The sequence below is a fragment of the Lycium ferocissimum genome, chromosome 11 (genome assembly GCF_029784015.1).
Source record: "Lycium ferocissimum isolate CSIRO_LF1 chromosome 11, AGI_CSIRO_Lferr_CH_V1, whole genome shotgun sequence".
Classification (NCBI taxonomy): Eukaryota; Viridiplantae; Streptophyta; class Magnoliopsida; order Solanales; family Solanaceae; genus Lycium; species Lycium ferocissimum.
In genome coordinates this window covers 41,033,933-41,054,406 of record NC_081352.1, presented here as the reverse complement: position 1 = coordinate 41,054,406, position 20,474 = coordinate 41,033,933, and the positions used below count along the sequence as shown (strand labels likewise).

The 20,474-nt window shown below is 31.7% G+C and overlaps 1 protein-coding gene across 1 annotated transcript; it reads right to left on the bottom strand.

The window, feature by feature from the left end:
* Positions 1 to 292: 292 nt before the first annotated feature.
* LOC132038658 (phosphoenolpyruvate carboxylase, housekeeping isozyme-like) lies at positions 293 to 8,301 on the bottom strand. Its single transcript, XM_059429340.1, has 10 exons — positions 7,861 to 8,301; positions 5,748 to 6,139; positions 5,415 to 5,499; positions 4,315 to 4,537; positions 3,721 to 3,824; positions 3,521 to 3,608; positions 3,200 to 3,354; positions 1,676 to 2,674; positions 1,023 to 1,409; positions 293 to 686 (listed from the first exon to the last, which is right to left on the bottom strand). Exons 1-10 carry the CDS (start codon positions 8,023 to 8,025, stop codon positions 390 to 392), a joined length of 2,895 nt encoding a protein of 964 aa, XP_059285323.1. The 5' UTR covers positions 8,026 to 8,301; the 3' UTR covers positions 293 to 389.
* Between the last annotated feature and the right edge of the window lie 12,173 nt (positions 8,302 to 20,474).

Sequence of the window (20,474 nt, the reverse complement as noted above, 5' to 3'; positions counted from 1 at the left end):
ATATGAAATTTCATGATTCTCAACTCATTTCATTGACTACCACGCCGCACCCATTGAGTGATATATCCATCTTTTAAGTTAGAGACCTATGATTCCAAGATCTTTTACCCCATTTAGAAAAAGTACTTTTTTGAAATTGCACTGTTCTTGATCGACTGAGGCTTAAATTGCAGTAATGAGTAAACTAGCCAGGAAGAACAGTTGCAGAACGTTCCGATTACTTTTTCATTAGTAGTTTTTAACAACTACATGCATCATATTCAAAAATAGTGGTGAATCAGAAACCAAAAACTCTTCAGAAACATCTCATCATTATTATAACAGAAATATTTATATAAGTTAAGACAGCATCACTTATTCTACATACATAATAGGTTGAAACCTTAGCCTTAACCAGTGTTCTGCATCCCAGCAGCAATACCTTTCATTGTCAAGATAAGGGTGTCTTCCAAGCCAGGAGCATATTCACTCGTAGGATTCAGTTTCACTAATTCAGCAGCTGGTTTGTTTGATTCCATAAGATCCTTGTCTAGATGCGGCCGCACATTCACGTTGAAGCTGGGGTCTCGAATTCGCTTCAATGTGTATGCTTGGCAAACATTGAGGGTCGTAATGTAAGAATCGCGAAGTTTGAGTCTTTGCCTCAAGTATGGATCTCCTTCCAAAAGATCCTTGTGTCCAGCAACCTAGAACAAGCAGCATGATTAAAAGAAAGACATTTCAAGAATCCCAAAATGTGAACTTTCTGGTGACAGGGTAAGATCATGATGGTAATAATACATAATTCCTTCTTCCCAATTCACAAACACGGAGTTTAAGGAAAAGGGGAAGACTTTTGAAACTTGAGGTCTAAAACAAGTCTTAGATATTTGGGTGGTTAGAAATCTACCTCATTTGGTAAAATGAGTAATTTAAGTAAATTCTCTTTAAATACAGAAAGATAACATTCTTTTTAGGACAGACTAAAAAAAAAAATGAGACATAAATTGGGACGGGTATCAATTAATAAAAGATTTATGTACCTGAAGGAGAAAGCCCTTTGTTTCTTCGTATTTGGATCTCAAGCGTTCTCCAAGTGGCCAGAGATCTTCGGATACTAAAAGCTTATCATACAATGCAGCAATGCCAGGGTCACCCTTAGCAAAGACCATTTCAATCAAGTCAAGTGTCACTCTAAAGAATGGCCATCCATTGTACATATCCTTGAGCATTTGCAGATTTCTGATGTCCTTCTCAATAACATGCTTGAATGCGGCCCCAAAGCCAAGCCATACTGGGAGATGAAACCTCGTCTGAGTCCATGCAAAGATCCATGGAATTGCTCGAAGAGACTCAATCCCACCACTTGGCTTCCTTTTTGCCGGGCGACTTCCAATATTCATGCGACCATATTCTAATTCTGGGGTTGCCTGCATTTTCGACAAACAGAAAAAGAAAGTTCAGTTTCATAGGCATCGGGCTGAAGGCAAATAAGTCATCAATGTCTGAAATGTAAACACCATCCATGTCTGTTTTGACTGATTAATAGAAACTGACCGCTTTAACATATTAAAAACTAATGTCCTTCCTTTGCTTTCAGAATGTTCTTTTCTCTTTTACCTCTTTTTAAGTGATCCGTTAAGAGTCATCTAAAAGCAGTTCAAATCAACTTAAGAAGTATCTTGAATATACTTACAAGGCGGAAGTATTCAACAAATCGTGGATCCTGGAACACTAAAGACCGATAATCTTTCGTAGCGATAACAGCCATCTCATCCAATAGGGCGCGCCACTCTGGCTTCGGAGCCACAGGGGGGTTCATTCCATGCTCAAGTGTAGCTGCTGTGAAACGCTGAAGAGTTCTAAAGCACAAGTGTTCCTCCCCAAATGATTGTTCAATAACTTCACCTTGAACAGTCACACGAAGTGAACCATGGACTGTGTCGGGGGGTTGTGATAATATAGCAAGGTGGGTGGGACCCCCTCCCCGTCCAACAGTCCCTCCTCGGCCATGAAACATAGTTAGCTTTACTCCAAATTCTTTTGCCACCTTTACAAGTTCCTCTTGAGCCTTGTACAATTGCCAAGCTGCAGATAGTCGGCCAGCATCCTTACCCGAATCAGAATACCCAATCATCACTTCTTGTTTCCCATTTATACGGTTTCTGTACCAATCTATGGAGAACAACCGAGCAACAGCAGCAGGTGCAGACTCAAGATCAGCAAGCTTTTCAAACAATGGAACAACCCTCAATGGATTTTTTACATGACACTCACGCTGCAAAAGCTCAACGGCAAGCACATCAGAGGGAGCAGTGGCCATCGAAATTATATAAGCACCAAAGTTATCGGAGGGAAGTTCAGCAATGACATTAAAGGTATCCAAAACATCAGCAATTTCATCAGTTTTAGGGAGATCAGGTCCAAAAAGTGGACGCTTTCCACTTAGTTCCGATAAGAGCCATTCCTGTCTCTGCTTCTCAGACCATTCTTTATAGGATCCAATACCCAGGTGCTTTGTTATAGCATCTAGAACATCAGTGTGCCTATCTGACTCTTGCCGGATATCAAGTCTCACAAGCGAGAGACCAAAGGTGGAAACTTGCCTTAGAAAATCAAGAAGGCTGCCATCTGCAATTGGTCTGTCACCACAAGCGCATAGAGATCTATAGCACAGCTCCAGAGGTTCCAGAAACTGCAGGATAAGGACAACCATCTTTTTCACATATTCAAATCATACAGAAATTGGCATGCATATTAGCAGATCTAAGTTCCATGAAATATGTCTAAACATTTGAGAAATGAGAACCATGCTATCTTGGTTGGTTATATACAAAATCCCAAAATAACCAGTAGAACTTGGCTCACAGATTCGGTGTTGCAGCATTCTAAAACTTTGTTTTAAAGCAAGATGAATATTGTCGAACAAGAATTTCAAAAGTTTGCTAGAGTTCGTTTCCTTATTATCTTACAGAAACTATTTTCTTCTGTCTTTGAACATTTAGTGAGCAGACTGTCTCAGTTTGCTACTTAGACAGCCGAATCCACCTTCAATTAAAAATAATTAGAAATCACACATAGAATCCTAGATAAAATATCATCGACACACATATTAGAAATAGAAAAGATATCTCTTCAGCATTGGTAAATTTGGAAGCCGGCTAACAAGTTTTAGATATTAATGAGGTGAGCAGAAATAAAAAGAGTTTATAAAGGACACCTGTTCAACATTTGTGAATGTTGACTCCTCAGGAACATCAGAGAACCCATTGGCTAGTAACTGACGAGCGCGTTCCCGTGTATTATATAACTTATCTCTCACATCAGCAAGAAGAACACGGTAGGGCTCATTCGATGGAATTTGCTTCCAAAATTCTGTATTATTAAATTAAGCAAGAAGAGCAGTTAGTAGTCGCAGGGGTAAGAAGGACAAAGACTATTGAATATTAGCAACAATATTAATTATGAAGTTGTATGATTAATATTACACTTTCAGAAAACAAGTCTGGTAGCAGAACAAAGAAAGAACGGAGGTAAATACCAATGTAGTGTTTTGCGTCTCTTTTGGACGTTCTATGAAGTTCTTCTGCACGCCCACGGAGCTCATCATTGCATCGCCACATTGAAAGCTGCCATAGGCAAAACAAGACGGGGCAATACAAAAAATTGTTAAAGTCAAGTAACTGTTACAGGATCAGGAGCAAAGTGTAAGCAACAACATCCAGTGTACCAATTTGTTACCTCAAACATAAGATCCTCAATCTGAGCGAAATACAGTTTTGCAGCCATCATTCTAGCCAATAAGCACACATCTCTTGTCACTTCAGGGGTTACTCTAGGGTTGCCTGCATGCACATCAAAAATCATAGATGCCTTTACAAAAGCCTTCAAACCTTATTCAAACTTGATATGCAATTACATTGAGCTTCAGGGAGAATACTTTCTCATGTCACTCAAGAATCAAAAGCAAGATGCTTCCACTGTTCTAACTGCATACTTTAAAGCTTTAAAAGTACCACTTTACCATCTAGATATGATGTTTCAGATAATATGAAATCGTGAATGAGTTGCACTCCCACTAAAAAATCATCATAATTTTTGTCCCTCAATGGTTAGATTTGCAAAATATGAGCCATGGATTTTGTTTAAGGATACACCGAACTCGTTGACCTTTGAGAATTTCAATAAACTGAACCATCTTAATCAACCATAAGTTCCGCTTGTATCAGAGTTAGTTCCCTTTAATATGTGCTTAATCTGACTTTCAAAGAAAGAGAACCAAAGAAAAAAGAAAAAAGAAAAAAAGACAATGCTACTTGTAAAGAAAGACAATACCATCTCGATCACCACCCATCCAAGAAGAAAACTGAATGAGAGGGGCATTGTAGGGAACACGTTCATTTATTCCAATATTCTTCAAAGCAGTGTCAACACGGCGTAGGAATTTCGGCACCCCCTTCCATATTGTCTCATGGAAGTAACTCATCCCTGCCCTCATCTCATCTTGTGGAGTTGGTGGAGTCCTCCTGATTTCATCTGTGCGAAAGGCTGCTTGTATCTGTATGCAGCGAAAGAGCAGAGTCACATGTATTTATAATTATTGATATTCTTTATGCAGAGGAGTGAGGACTTCTACAGCGGTATCCCAGCAATGCTTAACACCCAAAATCGTGTTGAAGGGGCAAAAAGTAATTTGCAAAAATCTAGAAATCAAATAGTTCTGACACCTGGTTAGCGTCCTTTAGCGTATTCTCTCCTTATTTATTCATTTCTTTTAAACCTACATACCTGCCAGCTAGCTTTCTTACAACTAATGCAGGTACTTTAGTTCTTCTTAATTTTTAGCCCTTTAAGGAACTTTGCTTTTATGTGCCTTAACAGCTTACAATCTTTAAATATTGCACAAAAAAAGGTAATTTACCAGCTTAAACACCTACCTCTACAGAGGTGAAATCTGTTTCTTCCCAATTAAAAGCTAAGATATGGTCCCTGAAAGGACTAGCTTTCCTTAACAATTCAACCTATATTTCTCACTGCATGCCAATAATCTGCCTATCCGAGTTTTGTTATCAGCTTAATATATCATCTTTGCCTTACATGAAGAAGGAAAGAGAGCAAAGCCCCAATATCAATATTTATGCACCAGGGGAGTGAAAAAGCACCAAAAGAATACTCTACAACCAGCAGAAATTTACTAAAGCACTGTTCTCAAAAGTGTACAGAAAATAAGTTATCTGTACAAGCATTCCTCACATCCATTTTACCTTGGCACAAGTTGACTAAACAACATTTCTGTACACTAACTTCATATAACAAAAAAGGTTAAGACTTTTTTTAACTTAAAAGTACTCCCTTAATGAAATGAAGGGAATCAGCAATCAGCATGATAAAAAGAGAGGAAGACGACAACAGAATCAACATTTTGAACCTCATACCTCTCTTTGTAGAGCCTCATCTAGTTCCTGCTTATCATCAGGAGTAATATCTTTGGCGTACAACTGCGTCAAATTATCACGAATCCTGGACAGCAAGTGGGAAATGAGAATCTTATCTTGTCCAGTTAAGATTTAGTAAATTGGATAAAAAAAGAGATGCTCTCTAGATAGAAATATAGATGAACCGAACAGAAAGTACTGTCTCCTTTCCTTTCATCTTCTTTTAACATCTTTAGAAATAGACTTACAGTTAGGTAACCTACAAATATGGGGCTTGTGCCATGCAATTATTTCACCACTCATTTTTGGTTAATTTCAGTAATAGTAACAAACCTTGCATGCTTTTGAAGCAAAGACCTACGAACAGACTGAGTAGGATGTGCTGTGAGCACCAAATCCACAGTCTGGTTCTTCAAAGCATCAAAAACTTCTAGGGGTGATTTGTTTAGCTGTCCGACGAGCTTCCTAAGGGTCTCTTCAATGTCTGATTCAGTTGGTGCAGAAGCCTCATCCGAAAAATCACGCTTTTTTAGCTTACTTCTTCGTCTGTAAGCTATCTGAACCTCTTCGGCAAGGTTTGCCAAGTTAAGCATGTTAGAAAAGGCTTTGGTGACTACAATGGAATCTCCAGCATCTAAACTGGTAAGCATTTGCCCAAGCTCTTCCAACTTCTTTGGGTCATGCTTCCCTTCGTATTCAGCGGAAAGTTCATAACACTCTTGAACCTAGCACAATGTAGCACCACAATAAGTACCATCCACTTTTACCAGAAATCGCTAATATTTTGTATTGACTAAGATCACAGGACCTACAATTTCTTGTGCCTTTGCAAAGATAAAACAGCATGCAACACTTGAAAGTCAAAACTTTGACTCACGTTCCCAGCTAAACATTCTTTGATAGAGTAAAACATTAAAGGAGATGTGAGCACTACCCGGCCCCAAAGGAACTGGTCAGTTTCCAAAAGCTAAAACCAACTTAATAGTCAACAGAAGAACAGGCAATGCCAAATCAGAGCATAATAGACAAGGAACAAGGTGGATAGATGGATAGAATTAAATCTTTCCCTCTTTTCATAAGGAAAGTCGCATTGCATATCGAAAAAGAACGTAGTCCCTGATTTGAAAGAACAGCCAACTCAAAAAAAAATAATATGCTGTAAACTAGTCAAAGGACTAACAAAACCAAACACAATGAAGATTAACCTAGTGTATCCATATCACAATATTAATAAAGTACCAGTCTTTTCCACACACACTGCATAAACATCAAAAAATAGCAAAAAAAAGGAGTTTGACATTAATGCAAAATAAGAACTGACAAAACTACATATAATGGAAACTGGTCTAACACATTCACACCAGAAAATATGAATGAAGTACCACTCTTTTCTACCCCACATACACATCAATGGAATTGCAGTAACGGAGTTGGCATTCACGAAATTAAAATAAGTACCAACAAAATTAAGCATAATGTATAACTAGCAATATGCATTCAAGCCATACATTATGAAGAAATTACAAGTCTTTTTGACTAATCCACATAACCATCAAAACAAATTCAAGAAAGAAGTTAAACACAAGTCGATAAACACGAAACTAAACTAAGTACCAACAAAATTAAGCATAATGTATAATTAGCATACTGCATTCAAACCACAAATTATGAAAGAAATTACCAGTCTTTTTGACTAATCCACATAACCATCAAAACAAACACAGTAAAGGAGTTGAGTAGAAGTTGATAAACATTAAACTAACAAAATTAAGCAAAGTGTATAACTAGAAATATGCATTCAAACCACAGATTATAAGAAATTACAAGTGTTTTTGAGTAATCCACATAACCATCAAAACAAACGCAGTAAAGAAGTTGATAAACACGAAATTAATCTAACTACACAAACAAAATTAAGAATAATGTATAATCAGCATAATGCATTCACATCACAAATTATGAAGAAATTACCAGTCTTTCTGACTAATCCACATAACCATCAAAACAACCGCAGTAAAGAAGTTAAACACAAGTCGATTAACACGAAATTAAACTAAGTACCAACAAAACCAAGCAAAATGTATAACTAGCTATATGCATTGAAACCACAAATCATGAAGAAATTACAAGTCTTTTTGACTAATCCACATAATCATAAAAACAAAACGCAGTAAAGAAGTTAAAACACAAAACTAAACTAAGTTCCAACAAAATCAAGCAAAATGTATAATTACCATCCTGCATTTAAACCACAGATTATAAAGAAACGCAACAAAGGGGTTCAACAGAAGTTGATAAACACGAAATTAACCAAGCATAACAAAATTAAGCAAAATGTATAATTAGCATACTCCATTCAAACCACAAATTATCAAGAAACACAACAAAGGGGTTTACCAGAAGCTAAAAAAACACACAAAAACAAACTAAATAAAAAGCAAAATACCGTTTCTCGAATATCCTCTCCATGCAAATCTTGCAAAATATCAAGAAACCTGTCAAGCAACAAAGCATCATATTCCACAAGCTTATCATCCTCAGACACTTTAGCTGGTGCTAATAGCCTCAATTGTGCATCAATTGAAGCCATTTTCTCAAGGTTCTTACTCATCTTCGGGAAAAAAAAACACTCTTTTTTATCTACTATTTCTTCTAGACTTTTCTTGGTAAAGTAGAAAAAAAAAATTAAGTACTAAAAAGTCACGGATTCTTCCACCAACTATCACGGAGAAAAATGGGTCTTGATTGTTTTAGCATTAACTGAAAACATTCACCAATTTTTTTATTTTTTTTTTAGTTATGAAAAGTAAAGTTTAATGATGAATAATTATGGGTATTCTCGTGATGCCTGTGAAGGAAAAACCTAGAAGGAATAGGAAAACAAAGAAAAGATTATTATGGGTCATGAGATAGAGAAAAAAAAAATTTAGAGAAGTGATTTGAAGCAAAGTTGCAGAGGATTTGGGATTTTGCTTATAGCTTTATATAGAAGGAGATGTGATTATGTGAAGAACAGAGTGGAAAGATGTAACTAGAAGTCAAAGTCCTATTATTACTGGTGTCTGTTGAAAATTGAATATGAAAAGAATTTTTAGATTCCTATAAGTGGTGGAATATTCCATGGTATTATCTTTTTCATGTAATTTAATTCGCATTTATGTAGTTTTATCTTAATTAAAAGTTTTTTATTCCAAATTCTTTTTCCTCCGTTCACTTTTACTTATCCACTTTTAACTATACACATCCCTTAAGAAATAATAAATGAAGTGCGTAATTTACCAATATATTCATATTAATTGATGGATATTTTTATTAATTTGAAGTGAGTATTTAATATTATGGGTAAAACAGGAAAAAGAAAATTATCTTCTCTTGATATGCTAAATTTGACAAGTAAAAGTAAAAATCTATTTTTAGAATCTTTGGACAAGTAAAAGTGGACCGAGGGAGTATTTATTTACTGCTCTTTCAGTCTCATTTTAAATGTCTTACTTTCTTTTTTTACCAATAGTCTTTTTATATTTTGTAAGTTGATACATTCAAAGGATATTTTAGTACATTATACATATATTTAATTTAGAACCCCATGATTCAAAAGTTGTTTTTTATTTCTTAAATTTCGTGATTAGTTAAATAAGACACTTAAATTGAAATGGAAAGAGTATTACTATTTGTTTAATTACTTATAAGTTATATGCCTTTCAAGAGTAGTTGTTCCGTATGACCGTAACGCTTAATGTTTGACTAATTGAACTTTGTAATTTTTGAGATTTGGCGACAAATTTTAGATTTTATTCTATCTTTTTACTTTACTACTATTTAGAAGAGGGAGTTTGGGGCACCTTTTTCGTCGTCCGTTGTGGACCCCCCATAAAAAAAAAAAAAAAAATTTAGCCCCATATTAATCAACCCCTAAAAAAAAAAAAATTGTAAAAAAAAAAAAAAAAATTTTGGGCCCCATATTAATCAAGCCCATTAATTAAACATAAAAAAAAAAATTGTTGGCCCCATATTAAACAACATCGAGTATTAAAAAAAAAGTGGAACTACATCCAAAATCGGGGAAAAAAAAAGTGGACCCCATATTAACAAAATCAAGCAATATTGAAAAAAAAAGTGAATCCCATATTTAAAAAACAAACACTGTTAAAAAAGATGTGGGCCCCATATTAAACACGATGCGTATTCGTAGCAAACACTAATATAATAAAGATTTAGATACGAAGCACAAACTACAATGTTATATTAATCGTATTTTTGAACATAGTCTATATATAAAACAAACACTGTTAAAAAAGATGTGGGCTCCATATTAAACACGATGCGTATTCGTAGCAAACACTAATATAATAAAGATTTAGATACGAAGCACAAACTACAAAAAAAAAAAATTTTGGGCCCCATATTAATCAACCCCTAAAAAAAAAAAAAAAAAATTTAAAAAAAAAATTGTGGGCCCCATATTAAACAACATCGAGCAATTAAAAAAAAAAAAAGTGAAACTCACCACATCCAAAATCGGGGGAAAAAAAAGTGGACCCCATATTAAAAAAATCAAGCAATATTAAAAAAAAAAAAGTGAATCCCATATTTAAAAAACAAACAACGTTAAAAAAGATGTGGGCCCCATATTAAACACGATGCGTATTCGTAGCAAACACTAATATAATAAAGATTTAGATACGAAGCACAAACTACAATGTTATATTAATCGTATTTTGAACATAGTCTATATATAAAACAAACTAATACGTGCCAAAAAAAAAAAAAGATGTGGGCCCCATATTAAACATATATAATATAATAAAGATTTAGATACAAAATCAAACAAATTACAATGTTATATTAATCGTATTTTGAACATAGTCTATATATATATATATAAAATTGTAAAAAAAAAAAAAAAATTTGGGCCCCATATTAATCAAGCCCTAAAAAAAAAATTGTGGGCCCCATATTAAACTTTAAAAAAAATTGTGGGCCCCATATTAAACAACATCGAGTATTAAAAAAAAAAGTGAAACTCACCACATCCAAAATCGGGGAAAAAAAAGTGGACCCATATTAACAAAATCAAACAATATTGAAAAAAAAAAGTGAATCCCATATTTAAAAAACAAACACTATTAAAAAAAATGTTGGCCCCATATTAAACACGATGCGTATTCGTAGCAAACACTAATATAATAAAGATTTAGATACGAAGCACAAACTACAATGTTATATTAATCGTATAAAAAAAAATTATGGGCCCCATATTATTCTTAAAAAAAAATTGTGGGCCCCATATTAAACAACATCGAGTATTAAAAAAAAGTGGAACTCACCACATCCAAAATCAGGGGAAAAAAAAAAGTAGACCCCATATTAACAAAATCAAGCAATATTGAAAAAAAAAGTGAATCCCATATTTAAAAAACAAACACTGTTAAAAAAGATGTGGGCCCCATATTAAACACGATGCGTATTCGTAGCAAACACTAATATAATAAAGATTTAGATACGAAGCACAAACTACAATGTTATATTAATCGTATTTTGAACATAGTCTATATATAAAACAAACACTGTTAAAAAAGATGTGGGCCCCATATTAAACACGATGCGTATTCGTAGCAAATACTAATATAATAAAGATTTAGATACGAAGCACAAATTACAATGTTATATTAATCGTATTTTGAACTATATATATATATATATATATATATATATATATATAAAAAAAAAAAAAAAAATTTGGGCCCCATATTAATCAAGCCCTAAAAAAAAAAAAATTGTAAAAAAAAATTGTGGGCCCCATATTAAACAACATCGAGTATTAAAAAAAAGTGAAACTCACCACATCCAAAATCAGGGGAAAAAAAAAGTGGACCCCATATTAACAAAATCAAACAATATTGAAAAAAAAAAGTGAATCCCATATTTAAAAAACAAACACTATTAAAAAAAATGTTGGCCCCATATTAAACACGATGCGTATTCGTAGCAAACACTAATATAATAAAGATTTAGATTACAATGTTATATTAATCGTGTTTTGAACATAGTATATATATATATATATATATATAAAAATATGTGCAAACTAATAATGTCCAAAAGGGTGGGCCCATACTAAATAACACCAAGCAATATAAAAAATAAAAATAAAAAAAAGAAAAAACTATATAAAGCATGGGTTTAGACTCTATATGCTTCATCGTCCGTTACTTAAAAAAAAGGGGGTGGGCCCCATACTAAATAACACCGAGCAATTAAAAAAAAAAAAAGGAAGAAAAAAATTGGAACTCAATCTCCAAACTATGGGAAAAAATAAAGTGGACCCCATATTAATAAAATCAAGCAATATTAAAAAAAAAAAAATTGAACTCCATATTAAAAAAAATATAATATTAAAAAAAAGAAGTGCAGACTTTTTATTCGTAGCAAACACTAATATAATAAAGTTTTAGATACGAAAGACAAACTACAATGTTATATTAATCGTGTTTTGAACATAATATATGTATATATATTATATGCATAAAAATAGTACAAACTAATAATGTCCAAAAAAAAAAAAAGTGCACCCCATAAAGGGTGGACCCCATACTAAACAACATCAAGCAATATATATATATATATATATAAAAAAAAAAAAAAAAAAGTGAAACCCACCATCTCCAAACTCACGATAAAAAAAAGTGGATCCCATATTAACAAAATCAAACAATATAAAAAAAAAGTGAACCCCATATTTAAAAAAAATAATGTCAAAAAAAAGTGCAGACTTTGTATTCGTAATAAACACTAATATAATAAAGTTTTAGATACGGAGTACAAACTACAATGTTATATTAATCGTGTTTTGAACATATATATATATATATATATATATATATATGTATATATATATATATATATATATATAAATAAAAATAGTGCAAATTAATAATGTCCAAAAAAAAAAATGCACCCCATATTAAAAAATCAAACAATATTCATGTAATTTCCAAAGTATGTCATTGAGTCAATAATGATGGATTCATTGTCACGTGTGTATCAATCCATTAGTGGGAGCAAATGAAATTGCTTTTCTTCAAAAGGTTAGGTAGTCAAACCATACAATTTTCTTTCTTTTTTTATAACGAGATCTAATCTAGCTATTAAACTCGTTGTATTTGCTATTCCACCATGTCATTTATTTGTGTTTACTAAAATAAATATACTTAAAATATTTATATTTTAAAATAAGATAGAATTTAATTACTTTTTTATTTTTATTCTTACTCCAATAAATGTGAAAAGAGATTAATGTCGTAGAAAAATATATATCAAATGGAAATCAAATAATGAATAAGGTAAATTAGTCAAATTATAATTCTAATCGACGTTTTCTTAAAAAACCATGCAAAAGACAACATGACAAGTAAAATGAGCTAAACCGAGAATATTTACCAAAAATTAAAAAATAGTATTTCTTCGTTTAAATAGAAAATCAATTTCTACTTTGTTTTGTTTTAAACATGTAAAATTAATTTAATAATTTAAATTAGAATTATCCAAATCAAAATTTGATAAAAAATAATAAGTATTTTACACTTTTAAATTAATCGAATTAAAATTAAAAGTACGATGCTTAAATATTGACATTGTTTTATCTCAAAGAGAGGAAATAGTTTCTTTTTAAAAAAGTCTTCTCTTTTAAAAAATATTAATAAATTTGCCGATTTTGTATTCGTAGCAACCATTAATATAATAAAGTTTTAGATACGGAGCACAAATTACAATATTATATTAATCGTGCTTTGAACATAATATATATATATATATATATATATATATATATATATATATATATATATATATATATATATATATATATATATATAATCACCATTCAAAAACAACTATATACACATAGATACCGTAATCAAAGTGTTGGGCGTGCGTAAAGACGTGGGCATAGACCGCTAGTTAGTAAATAAAGATAATGTTCGATGTCAATCAATGGCTTGGAATTTTTTTTTCTCCCTCTTTCACAAAGGGTGCGTTTGCAATAAAGAAAAATATGTTCCTAAAACACGTTTTTCGGAAAAAATAAGTTTATTTCTTATTTATTTTCTAGTGTTTAGTAAGTAAGTAAGTAAGTAAAACATATTGTGCCAGATGCAGTTATATAGGATCTAGCAAAAAAAAAAAAAACACTATTGATATGGGGTGGGGAGTGGGGGTTCGAGGGCCTTTGGACGGGTGCGGAAGAGTCAATAAACTTGGAATATCACTTATGAAAATTATTTTCCTAAAGAAATTATTCCTAAAACATTTTAACCTACAAAACATGAAAAAATTTGATAACGGAAAAATGTTTTCCTCCCTACCAAATACACCCAAAATGTAAATCAAAGACCTTTTGATCTGCTTTATGACCTTGTAAAATTAAAATGATTTGAGAAAAATACACCAGTCGCATAGTTAGAGATATTTTGTACCATTTTGAACAAACAAATTAATAACTTATACTCCCTCCGGATCAAAAAAAGAGTCCACTTAGCCATTTTAAGAAAATTTTTTAAGAAAATACTAATTCCTAGACAAATAAATTAAGTGGACTCTTTTTTTATCCAAGAAAAAAAGGGTTAAGTGGACTCTTTTTTTGATTCGAAGGGAGTAATAACTTGTAAGAAATTAATAGAGAATGTGAATGTCCAATTAACAAAAGCTTTTATGACGCCAAAAGCTTATTTTTCCTATTTTATTGGACGTTGTATTATTATATTTATTTATAGAATAAATGATAAATTTTACATAAATCTTTACATGGTAATTATTAGTAATAGCGGTTGATTCAGCGAAAATCAAATCAAATTGTGTCACCTTCCGAAATCAAGAATCGTGACCAAACAGTTCAAGCAACAGCTGATTTTGACTCATTTAGTTGATAGTATTAGAACCCGTTTGAATTTGTTCATTAAAAGCAGATGATAAATATTAAGAGTTTGAAAAAAAAATTAGGTGTTGACGTTGATTTTATATATATATGGAAAAAAAAAATAGCTACATGTTTGTTTAGAAGTGCTAAAAATGATAACAAACAAATAGTGTGCATGGTGAAAAAGTGTTGATAAGCACTTTTATTGGTCTATGTTATAGTGTCATAAGATAATAAGATGGCTAGAAATCCTATACCTTTTCAACCTAATCACTTTTTTGATTTGAACAAAAAACTTTCTTTATCAATATGTTATTTCTTCTACACACATCTCTAAATAGAAAATGATAATAGTAGGATTCATTAAAAATTGAGAATTGACTCATGGAATAAGAAACCTTTTCTACATCAGGCACTAATAAATTTTTAATGTCTAATTAGATCGGATCATTCAAATTAAAAACAAAAGTTCATTGTTTTTTTCTAATAACTTAATTGAAGCCGCAGCCTTATCGATTTATTCATTCAACCTAACTTTATTTTGTCTCGTTCCAAGAAATCCAACACGATATTGATACCCAGCTAGGAACAATGAAATACTCTTATAACTTTCCATTGATACACCATTCATTCCCTTTCAGGATCAATCGTGGTCTTTCAATTTTTACTATGAACGAATCCCTCACTTTATTCATGTGCACAAAAGACACTAGCGGCACTTAAAGCCGAGTACTCCATCGTTGAGTTAACAACGCGAAGAAATATAAAAAAAATGTATATATACAATTTGAAGAAAAAGAAATGAAGAAATTAGACAATACAACCAAAAACCATTAAAAGAAAAAAATCTAAAAAAATACATTCACATTTTTAAATAAATTTAAAATATAAAATAACTAAATAGATCCACTTCATTTATCACAGTAAATAATACTTATTCAACACATTGTTCTCACTATAAATATTGATTATTGAAAAAAAAAAAAAAAACTCTACTGAAAACAACTAAAAAAAATTAATAAAAGGGTCTGGTGTTGGATTGACACTACAAATATGATCCAAATAAAACAAATACAAACGAATATAGATGAGAGAACAAACGAAGCATAATGGTGTGTTTGTTACGAATGACAATGTTTTCCTAGATTTTTTTTTTTTTTTTTTTAAATAAGTGATTTTCTTACTTATTTTTACAGTGTTTGGTAAGCAAGCGAAAAAATAGTGGCCAGAGAGCATTTATACGTAATCTAGGAAGATATAATGAGTGTGGGGTGGGGTGAGGAGTGGGGGTTCTGATGTCGAGGGTGTGAGGTTGTCAAGGTTGGGGGTTAGGGGCATTTTAGGGTAGGAAGGAGATATGAACTTGGAATTCCACTTATGGAACTTAGCTTGTTTTGCCTACTCCCATTAGAGAAGTCATTTTCCTTATTTTCAAGCCACTACTAGAGAAAATATTTTGTAAAACATTTTGACCAACCAAACATTAAAAAATTGAAAAATATTTTTGAGAAAATGTTTTCCTCCATACCAAACACAATCGAAGTGGAAATTGAAACTACAATTTACTTAGATTTATCGATTCCCTAATGGATTCAATCAAGTCGAGTGAGATAAGCAAACTTGATTTCTTTTTTAGTTTTAGTAGAGTTCCAATAAAAAACGAAAAACAACCCAATTGAAGAACATATCCGAATTTTAGATTTAGAGGATCAGTAAAATAAGAGGTGTTGTCGTTATAGAACACGAAATTCAATAGAAGCATTGCTAAATAAATACAAATAGAAACGGAAAGGAAAAAATAGCAAAAAAAGAAATAGAAGAGAAAAGTTGTACAAAGTTAGATATAAATTACCACCCTTATTTTATTTTTTAGTAATTGAATTTCAATTGATTAGGATGAAGTTCCTTAAAAATCTTTGCCTTCTTAAAAATATACCGAACAATTTCAAGCCCCATTTTTAAGGAAATATAAAATAGCATGAACATTTAAATAAGTTTGATTCTTTATTGGATCATAATAATTCATTTTTCAAAGACCTTTTCCTTCTTTTGGGGATCAAACATCAATTGCGACGAGTCAATAGACAGCTCATTAGGATAGATGTAGATGAACAACAATACCCCCCCCCCCCCCCGCGGTGAAACGTATAGAAAACTTTCTCCTTGTGCGGTTGAAAAATGATTCATTAGAGATTTTATCTCTATATGAAAATATAAAAAATGAAAACTGGATCAATAAATTGATCAAATCTATTATAAAGATGTTAGTTTATTTTTCTTCCGGAAAATAATAGAAAATCATTCGTACTCTCATGACACAGGTTAGACAACTTTCAAATAGTTCAAAGAAATTTTTTTCAGCCGTTTCATTTATTAGTCAGTCTTTTCTCTTTTTTTGTTTGTCTCGTTTAAAATTGATTTGGATTCTTTAAAGATCTGATCCAGTTATTAAGACAATAAGGTGTTTTCTTGCTCCCAAATCCTTTATCTCTGTTTTCTTTTAAATTATTGGGTTTAGACATTACTTCGGTACTTTTTAATCCTTTCAAAATGGAAGCAACATACCCTTTTTGCGATTTCTATGAAATAATCCTACTGATGATAGACTCCCACGTGAAATACTTTGGCCGAATAATAAATAATGTAGAGATATTGCGCGAAATATAAATAATGCACAAATAGTTATATCTTGGCCAAATAATATGAAGATTTTAATTTAGGGATTACTTATTGTAAGGGGATTCTGTTACGTGCTCTTATCCACGGATTGCTAATATGCAAATTATTTTTTAAGCCTTTAATCTATAGAATAACATATAGATTCTCGTATAATTTATACTCGTATTAATTAGTAATGGAATCTGGTATTAATTAAACTCTTCGTAACTTAGTTTAATCTAGAAAATCAAACGTCATACTGGTAGACATTAACCAGCAATGCAAGATTTATACTTCATATCAAACGCTATATGCATGAAATAATACGGACTTTTAACTATTACATGATGTTAACAAGATCCAGACTTCTAAATTACTGGTGTAAAAGATTATATAAAATAAAATTGTTTAAATTATTTTTAAATATAAAAAATGACATTTTTTTTTAAACAGATCAAAATGTACCAATAAATTGAGATACGGGAAGTATTAATTATAAACGGACAGAATGCATGGGTTGCGGTCCACCCTACAAATGTTTCCCTCCCATCGAAGCTTTGGCTCAAAGTTACACACGTACGTCCAATCAAGAAAAGAACAATCCTCAGCAAAGGAAAATATGGCCATAAATAACGCTGAGTGACAAAGAAGTTAAGATCACAAATATGAAGCAAAGAAGGAAGCTAAAAAGTACTTGTCCTTACTGACCAACTAGTAATTATAATTTGTCCTTACAAACTTATGAAAAGTCAATCTCTTAACCCTTTTTTGGGGCAATGGCAACTTCTAATTTCTTGAAGGGGCAAATGGGAGGAACGAAGATATTGATACTTAACCGACTAGTTGTGCTGGGATGTATAGAATCTATTCACGCTTAACTAGAGATCTCAAGTTCAAGTCTTGAGTATCGAAAAATCCTGTTTGGGAGCGCTTTCTCCTTCAATGGGCCTTACGTGGCGCGGATCCGAATTTGTCGGGACTTCAATACGAGTACTGGATATCGGATGAGAAATAAATATAAAAGATTTTGATGCTTCTTTTGGCAACTTACTAGGCAAACAACATGGGAGATATGAATTTGTTTAGTGAAGAAATTGGATTTGAATTGTACTAAGTTCTCTTGTTCTTTCAATGAGCTCAAAGTTCACCGCAAATTTGGCATGCTCAATATCTTAGAAAACTTGCAAACAAAGTTTGGGAAATAAAAACTTGCAACAGTTTGTTACCAATCAACATTTGCACATTGCATTAAAGAAAAAAGATATAAGAGGAAAAAGACTTTTAAGGACCAGAAAAGGAGTTCAAATACAGAGTGGCAATAGAGGACTCACTTTCAGCACACACTATAAACTGTTGATCTTGACTAGATTTTTGTATAAAAAGAAAAAAGAAAAAGGACTTAATAAAAATGTATTACCCATGATGAAAGAAGTTGACCATTCTAAATGTTCTTATATGATGAAATAACATTTACTCTGTCCACCTCAAAAGTGATCAACAATTTTAATGCAAGACAATGAATGGTAGCGATGGGGAAATAATTATATACATGAACTTATAAATATTATTCCATTATGAATGTTAGGATGTGACCCAACAACTAATGAAGTAGGTTGAGAATCATAATATTTCAGGTTTTAACATTATAAAAAATACTCCCTTCATCCCAAAAAAAGATTGCTTCATTGATTTGGCATTTTAGTTTAATTAGAGGATAAGACTTTTTGAAATGTGTGTCCAAAATAAGTCTTTAGATATTTGTGTGGGCACAGAATCATCTCATAAAGTTAAATTGTTCTAAATATAGAAATATGTTAATCTTTTTGGGACAAATTAATAACGAAAGTAAGACAATCTTTTTGGGACGGAGGGAGTATACTTTTCCTTTCATGTGTTTAAATTTGGTGGATAGAGTTACTAGATACTTATACTGGTGGGAGATCGCAAACACTTTATAAAATTAATTGGCATGCGCATAAACTAGCCTGGAATTAGAGTCATAAAAAAAAAAAAAAATTACTCCATTGTCTATGATGGATTGATCGTCTAGCCAAAAAAGAAACGACAAAAAAAAGACATTGCTTTTTCGTAAAACATATGGTGTTGGCCCTTTGCTTTTAGGTAGCTACTGAACCTTTTTATATTTGCTAAACGTAACTAAAAAAATGCTAGAAGAGGGTTCTAGTGCACAAGCATTCTAGTTTACATGATGATTACATCTTAATTAGCATAATTCTGCTAGTGTTGCAGGGTCACGCAATTAATTAGTAAGTATTAAGCAAATACGATTAACATTTTCTTAGTGGTTTCTCCCTATTGCATGATTCTAGCTTCCTACACCTGTTAAAGCGGTGGCTGTACTTTTTAAGTACTTGCGATATACTTTCATCAAGGATCAGAACCTCTTTCTTTTATTTTTCAACCTTTGAAAATGACAAAAAGAATCTCCATTTTATTAATGATGCCCTATAAAGGTTCTTCTGGTGATCCACATTTCTTATCCTAAAATCTTATATGCTTTTATATCATACATTCTATTTTCCATTTAAATGCAGAGCATCTCGTAAACAAAGTTAAAGAATAAATATACTCCTTTAGCATCAACCAAATCAAAATTTAAAGCAATTTTAGATACATTTTTAACACGATATAAAGAATGTTATCCTTTAAGCATCCCTTTTAGTATAAAGAGAGGTTATTACTTATGAGCCAGCATTTAGCATAAGTTTATTCTTCCCAAGGGAATCCAGAAATTAAAGGAACCACAAGATTCCACTTAATAATGTTAAGATTAATGTTTCAATTAATTTTGAAACACTTTATCTGATAAAAGTTTTCAAAACTAAATGAATGTGAATTTGAAGATACATTCTTCATTTAGTATTTTACGTTTTAGGTTCTTGAAAGTTACATGTATTTTAAGAAAAATTCATGAACCTATTATGTATTCTATTTAATGAAAACTTTTATGTTATTTAATTTCTATCCTATAAATAGTGTTTCATTCTTTAGAAAGAGGCAAGCACTTCAAGAAAACAATTTCCCCTAAAAACTTTAGAGAGACGATGATCGAAAGGTGAAATCACCGATTCAAGAAATAGAAGAGCAACCTTGAATCGCATTTACTTGTGGCTTAGTTGAATCCGAATATAGAGTTATTATTTATTCTTCGTTTGCTTGTGGGAGACTCCAACTATCTTAGCAAACATTCGACGCGCTCTGCCCAAGCAAGTTTTATTTTGGCTATTTCTAAAAGTATACCTTTTACACTATATTTGTTTTTATACGATTAATATACTTCATGTATATATTATTTTCTCATAAAAAATATACATTTTCATACTCTACATTATATATACTGTTTTTATATACAACAATCATATTATACCTCATCTTCTAAAATATACATACGTACTTTTTCGAAAATTATATATATATATATATTCCTAATACATATAATTTTACATCTTGTCTTAATTGCTTTCCTT

Excerpts from the sequence above, each read along its gene's own strand:
- LOC132038658 (XM_059429340.1), bottom strand. The coding sequence starts at position 8,025 with ATGAGTAAGAACCTTGAGAAAATGGCTTCAATTGATGCACAATTGAGG. Across the intron at positions 3,355-3,520 it reads AGACGCAAAACACTACATTG|AATTTTGGAAGCAAATTCCA; the intron begins GTATTTACCTCC and ends TTAATAATACAG. Across the intron at positions 1,410-1,675 it reads TTGTTGAATACTTCCGCCTT|GCAACCCCAGAATTAGAATA; the intron begins GTAAGTATATTC and ends TCGAAAATGCAG.